This window comes from Xyrauchen texanus, chromosome 5 (assembly GCF_025860055.1).
Source record: "Xyrauchen texanus isolate HMW12.3.18 chromosome 5, RBS_HiC_50CHRs, whole genome shotgun sequence".
In the NCBI taxonomy this organism is placed as follows: domain Eukaryota; kingdom Metazoa; phylum Chordata; class Actinopteri; order Cypriniformes; family Catostomidae; genus Xyrauchen; species Xyrauchen texanus.
The window spans coordinates 18,295,980-18,303,195 of record NC_068280.1 but is presented as its reverse complement, the minus strand read 5'-3'; the positions used below and the strand labels follow the sequence as shown (position 1 = coordinate 18,303,195).

Here is a 7,216-nt window from a genome sequence, read left to right as displayed (position 1 = left end):
TATGACATTAAGTGATAAATGAATATGAAATATTTTTGAACACATCCTCACTATGAAATATTTTTCACAAGTGCCTGAAACTTTTGCACAGTACTGTAAATGCAATGTCAACTGTAGAGGAATGTGGAAGATTCCCACACGGAACTCCACAGAAAATTATACAAATTCCTGCAAAAATTGGAATGCCAGTCATTCATAAAATTCTACACACCCCCTGCACCTTATTTTTGGCTAATTTAATTATGCTTTCAGCTAAAAATATGAATACTCTCATACTCTTTAACATATTTTTACTAGGAATGACAATTGTTTAAAATGTTTTAATCAAATTAATTACATGATACACTAAAAAAAGTGCAGCTCTACTGAAAATACACTTGAAATCAACTTAATACATCTAGGTTTTAGATGAGAACATCTCATCTACATTTATATTGTGTAAAAGTTATTTTCAACACAGTCATCAAAAAGTGATATGATCATATCACTATAAAATGTGATATGAAATGTTCAAACAGACAGTGTTCATATTGTTTAGCTAATGCAACACAATTCTTTATCATTTGACCTCAACTCAATTTCATTGTGTACAGTCCATCTATGTTCACTTAATCTAGTTGTGTTGGGAATATGTGAATAACATTTGTTGCATCAGTGTTTTGCTTAAACTAGACAGGAGATTTCCATTTTTCAGCATGGTTTGCATGGGACACCTTAAAATTAAGTGGTAACACTGTACAATAAGTTTCCATTTATTAGTATTAGTAAACATAACTAACAATAAACAATACTTATTAAGCATTTATTAATATTAGTTAATGATAATTAAAACATATACTAATACATTTTTTTAAATCAAAAGTGGTATTAGTTAACATTTGTAATGCACTATGAACAAACATGAACTAACATTGAACAATTGTATTTTTATTAACTAACATTAGCTAATATTAACAAATGCAGTAAAAAATATATTGTTAATGTTTGTTCATGATACCTAATGTATTAACTAATATTAATGAATGGATCCTTATTGTAAAGTGTTACCAAATAAGTGTTATTATAATGTATTTCTACACAAAATGAAACAAAGGAGACTTAACTTTACGTTGGGATTTAGGAGATTCTGTCATGTTTAATTATTTTGGAGTGAAAGTGGATTTTATCATATGCTAATATGTTTGTTGCTTGCCAGAAATAAGCTGCAAGGTCCAAGAGTTAAATGAACAGATCAAATTTAAGGTATGTTAACTCAATTAATTTAGGTTTTCACTACACAAACTATTTAAGTAGAGCCAACATTCTATCTAATTTCTTAATCGTTTTCATTCTGTGGAACCAATGTCCACAACTGAATTAAGTTAAACCAACAATCTTTTTTTTTCTTCTTCTTTTCAGTGTATTCTGATTAATCGAATTGCAATTAATCACATATATAAATAACAAAAATTCAATATATAATACTTAAGAATAATATAAATAATTCAGATAATGAATTACATTATTATAACAGATGAATAAAGCAGCGATAAAACAATACAAAAAGTGGCTTTATAAGCAAATGTAGTTTATTTCCATATGACTGATCATAAGTGTATAACAGAAACTTTAAGCTTGAATTGCTCCGATAGTATAAATGTTCCATATTAGGGTCCGAGGACACGATTAATATCTTTTTTTTATATATAAATAGTCACACTGAAAAAACGTGACAGCCCTAATTTTTACGTTTAAAAATGTTCTGCAGAATTCCAAAGATTTAGCCCACAAATCAGTGCAGAAAATGTAAAGCTCAGTATAAGTTGGCGTATAAGTATAAGACACAGCAGGACAATGACCCTAAACATTGAAGTAAATCCAATAAAAACTGCTTCAAAAAACAGAAAATCTACCTTTTGGAGTAGAGTCAGAGTACAGACCTTAACCCAATAGAGATGCTGTTGAATGACCTCAAGAGAGCCATTCACACCAGACATCCTAAGAATATGGCTGAGCTGAAGCAGTTCTGTAAGGAAAAGTGGTCCTAATCCGCAGCTACCAGAAATATTTGGTTGAAGACATTGATGCCAAATGAGGATCGATCAGTTATTAAATCCAAGGGTTTACTTACTTTTTCCACTTCACTGTGAATGTTTAATGGGATGTGATCAATAAAGACATAAAATATTATAACTGTTTATCTGTTGTTATCTTAAGCACATTGTGTTTGTCTATAATTGTGACTTTGATGAAGATGAGATCACATTTTATCACCAATTAATGCAGAATTATCCAAATACCAGCTAATTCCAAAGGGTTCACATACTTTCCTTGCCACTGTACACCCAAAACATGAAGTTATGGGGTAGTGTGGACCAACAAGGGGATAAATATTTTTACCAAGTGCAAGACTGTAGTTACATGGGCAATGAAACCAAAAGGGTAGTAGTCCTCTAAATGATCTTTATGGCAAACCCCGGCCTACCTGCATAGCTGCCGACTGCCATCATTCCCTGCATCCTCATATATTCTTAACAATATAACTGAGCTTGTCCCCCCCCCCCCCCAAAAAAAAAACAAATGCGGGTTCCAAAAGTTTAGGACATCAAATTTGAACATGCTTTGATAAAATGGACAAGACAGTTAAGGTAATATGTTATGTAAGCTTTACTTTCAAATCCTGTTACATTTAGAACTGGCAATTGGAACATAAAGAAATGAAAACCAGGAAAAACAAAATACAAAACAAAATAAAAGGTACAAATGATCTAATTACCAGTTATTGTCACAAACAACCCTGTACAGCCTTAAGAATGAAGTAATAAAAAAAGCTTTATACAGCACATAAGTTTACTGGGTGCCAAATAAGAAAGAATCAAAATGATACTTGAGCCTTATTGAGTTGTAGAGTACAGCAAGAGATAAAGCAAACAGATTGTGCAGAATAACCCGCAAAGCTAAATGCAAAACAAGTCAGCCTTTTTTTTCTGACCCCCCACCCCCCCCCCCAAAAAAACGTAAGTGCTACAAACTAGAGATCAAGAGCAATTTCATGCATCTTTTGAAGTGCTAAAAAGGTTGTCAGTCTTGTGATGCGCAATGATGCTGAAACCAAAATCACTGCTCTTTGCAGTTAGGCAAACAGAACGCTGAATATTAGGTTTTTATAAACACTGGTATTGGAACAGGGAGTTATCCCTTTTGCACTCCTCTTGCCGACACAACTGAGCATGAAAGAGCAGCAGCCATGTTCTTTTACATGATGATTACATGGTGTTCCAAGGCAGACAGACAAAAGGATGTTGCCCAAATGGACATTTCATTTAAAATTCATTCTAGCAAAATTGGTCCTGAGAATCAGTTTCACTTAATCTCAGGCTCTCGGGCCACTCCTTTCCACCAAGTGGCACTAGAGTATAAAAGATAATGGGTTGAGCAGTAGCTTTATTAACAAGCAAACATACCACTAGACCGCATGCTGGGCATTTACATGAAGAAAAGGGAACAATATGGTGACAGCAGAAAATATATGAATAAGTATAAAACAAGGATATTGTGTGGGGCCATCTTTTAATGGCCAAAATCTTGCCATAAATAGATATATTTTCATCCAAATCCTGTCAATGTGCAAGTTAGAGGAGAATAAACTTAATAGGGAGTGAAGAATTATTTCTTAGCGGTTAAGGTTGACCTATAAAAGTAATGCTTCTACTGCTTTCTCTTTAAAAGTCTAAGCTCAGCTGCATAGGGAAACCTTTTGTCCCCTAATGTGGTTTTTGTCTTAACAGGCAATGTTTTGAGGCGCTATGAATGAGAGCGGAAGAGCATTGTACATCTATGATGGACAACATTCAAATTATTAATAAAGAGGTAAAGGATGACAGCTTAGTTAAAATGCATCTATTGTCAATCAATAAAACATATTTAGATTCTGATAGAGACTAAATCTTTGCAATTGCACGTTTACATGAATAATGGGCAGGTGTATATAGACTGATATATTAATCGGTCTATATTTGGCCATTTTGAGATTAAGGGCAACAGCTGATTGGCGCTTGGTCACTAAAGTAGACCGTACTCTTTTTGCACCAATTTAAAAAGTGTACTACTTTTCTAAATACTTAAAGAAAATCACGAAAAAGTGCTATTCAAATCAACTCCATCCTTTACTACTAATGTTATGTTTTAACCGTTTTATATTGTATTCTTAGCCAACATTCTATTAATGCTTTTCAATTACAGAGCATTGAATATAATTGTCTTCTGATACTTCTCATGTTTGGAAAAGTGCAATTTTTACAGCACTGTGCAAAACCACTGTTAAAAATTTAGCCTGGCCCTTTGGTGCCAGGGGGGATTTTTACCTCAGCTGTCCATATTACACAAGCCATAATATCTTATATCTATCTTAACAGTTAAGCACTGCTGTTTGGCAAAAAAACTAAAGGAAGAGGCTTCAAATTTGTATTTCCAACCATTCTGGCAGACAAAGAAAAAAAAATTGGCATTAAGAACATTTTCTATTGGGTCTAAGTGCTTTTCTTGTAACATTTCAAAATTTATACAAATTATTAAGTGCAATTAAAAAAAAAATGGAGAGGGGAACATAGAATTTTGGTACCATGTTTGCCCGCTTATGGAAAGCCATGCTTCCACAAATCCAACTCAAAATAATGGCTGCCTCCACATTGCACTTGAGAGCCATTTTCCAATGGGGTTCTCATAATAGCTTGTTAGTACAGGATATATATATATTTTATATATATATATTTGTATTTTACATTTCAAAGGCTCTTTCAAAAAAAACAAAAAACAACTAGAAGAACAAAAACTTTAAGACACAGAAGGCCACCGAGATACCATTGTTTTTCCATGTTCTCACTTAGCACAGTCCAGCTACCTCTGTATCACTTGAACATTAAACAACAAAAAGTACATTCATTCAAGTCATTTTGGAACAGTTTTTTTTACACACAAAATTACAAAAAGCTCCAAAAAGCACCATTGAATCGGCCTTTGTGACAGAATAAAAGGGGGTTTCCCCCAAAAACCTGTCACATCATACATCTTGTTAAAACATACAGGTGCGCATTATATATGATAGCTATGCACAGGGTGCTTGACTGGTCACTCATCTTTTCTCATGCCTATGGCCAGCCCACCTCAGTCAGCTATGGCACAATCTGTACTGACCAATAGTACGGCGCGGATGGTGAACGTTTTGAGGCTGCATCATGGGCTGACGACCACTGTGCTAGTGGTAATGATTGCTTTTGCCATTAGCATGCCCCAAATGGCTTGTATTAAGAAATGCTATGAGCTGTGCCTCGTAGGTCTCGTAAAGGGCCTTATGCTTGTTGCTGAAGCAAGAATAAAGTTTTGCCATGGTCTCACCATTCAGCAAAACCAGTCAAGAAAAGAAAGACTACAAAACTATGTACAGTCTGATAAATTAAGAAGTGCATGGTCTGAGCCTTTGTTTTGGAAACAAGACAATGAAAGAGACAGCAATCTGTTTCATTGGTTTTTGTCGTGCCATACTGTATATATCAAGATATTTCATACTGAGCCCCTAAATGACTTCAAAAAACAATTTCAACACATAGTGTACATGCTGCCTGATTCCTGGCAAACGACAAAATGCACCAAAAAAAAAAAAAGCTTAGAGCTTGCAAGCATATATATGTTCTTAATTTCCTTTCTCCCATCAAAATGAATATAAAACTTGGATAAAGCACTCTTATCAGATTCCGGGTAATTCACTATTGACAGAGGAAAGCAAATAATTGTTATTAGACCTCTTAAAAAAGAGAAATAATAGAACAGAAAACAAAATCATTCCTCTGATAAATGGATCTTTTACTATAATTTCTACTTTTTAGGGTAGAATTTCAGCCTGCCTATGGAACAGTTATTAAAGGGATAGTTCACCCATTAATGAAAATTTTGTCACCATTCACTCTTCCTCATATTGTTCCAGACCCAAATGACTTACTTTCTTCTGTGGAACACTAAAGGTTATAAAATCTGCAATGAAAATTAATAAGGCTCACATCCTTCCTAACGTTTCCTTTTGTGTTCCATGAAAGAAAGTAAGTCGTATTGGATTGAAACAACATGAGGGTGAGTAAATTATGAAAGAATTTTCATTTTTGGGTGAACTATCCCTTTAATGTTTGGGGAAATGAAGGGTGACGAAATCTGGTCAAATGGTCTTCGCGCTCTCTGTCAGTCCTAGGTATGCCATAAAGGAGTGTTTAAGTGACGTGGGAGAGGGTGGAGACTGCGCGGACGAGTCGGACCAGACTTTGGAGAAGGGCGGCGAGGAGTTTGTGGGAAATGGGCTGTGGAATGTGAAGCGTCGGGCGGTAAAGAGTGTGGTGAGGGGGATGAGGTGAGCCAGGTCATAGTTTCTGTACTGTTCCAAGTAGCGAGCCGCTAGGGTGGAGAACGTGCCGTTGGCTGTGAGGTAGCGTGGCCTCGGCATGCCATCTCGCTGCTTGCTGGTGATGGAGAGGGCGACAGACTGCAAGACTTGAGAGGCAGACAGGCTCATCAGAGGACTGGTGCTGCCGCTTTCCCCGCTACCACTACTACCCTCACCACTCTCCAAAAACCCTGGGTGCGGTGTACCGGGCTGTGCCTCACCTTCCTCGGCACTCCCCTCCCCACCTTGGTGCTTTTTCACATGGCGGCTGAAGACGAACGGGTGGGTGGTCGTGAACGTGCACTGAGCGCAACCGAAGGTCTGTCTTGGTGCATGTTTGAGCCGCTTGTGGAGGTTGAGATTGTCCTTGCGTTTGCAGCTGTAGCTGCAGCGGTCGCAGTGGAAAGGCCGCTCGCCGGTGTGCACACGCACATGCTCGATGAGCTTGTTGGCAGTTTTGGAGAGGTAGCCGCACTGCTCGCACTTGTAGTGGTTGCCCAGGCGATGGGCGCGCATGTGCCTTTCCAGCTCTGCCTGATTGGCCCACACGGCTTGGCAGATACGGCAGCGGTACTCCATCTTGTAGTGCGTCTTGAGGTGGCCCTCCATAGCGGCTGGCCTGTTGGTGGAGTAGATGCAGAGAGGGCACCTGGTCAAAGAGACAGGAGGAGCAGGGTGTAGGACACAGAGGTGGGAGACCTTTAATAATGCACCTCCCAAACACAAAAACACACTCAGTTTTCTTTTTTTTTTTTATGAAATGGAGAACACACAGAATGGACAAAGGGAAGGGATGAAGGATGGTTTAGT

At 37.2% G+C, this 7,216-nt stretch overlaps 1 protein-coding gene across 4 annotated transcripts in view; it reads right to left on the bottom strand.

The window, feature by feature from the left end:
• Positions 1-1,661: 1,661 nt before the first annotated feature.
• Positions 1,662-7,216, bottom strand: part of LOC127643436 (zinc finger protein 827-like) — a 158,980-nt gene continuing 153,425 nt past the window's right edge. For 2 of the 4 annotated variants that reach the window (XM_052126186.1, XM_052126187.1), the window contains exon 13: positions 1,662-7,025. In XM_052126186.1, coding sequence (XP_051982146.1) covers positions 6,185-7,025 — 841 coding nt within the window. In that variant the 3' untranslated portion in view covers positions 1,662-6,184. Of the gene's footprint in view, positions 7,056-7,216 lie in introns of all 4 variants that reach the window. The other 2 variants (XM_052126189.1, XM_052126188.1) reach the window with 2 other exon arrangements.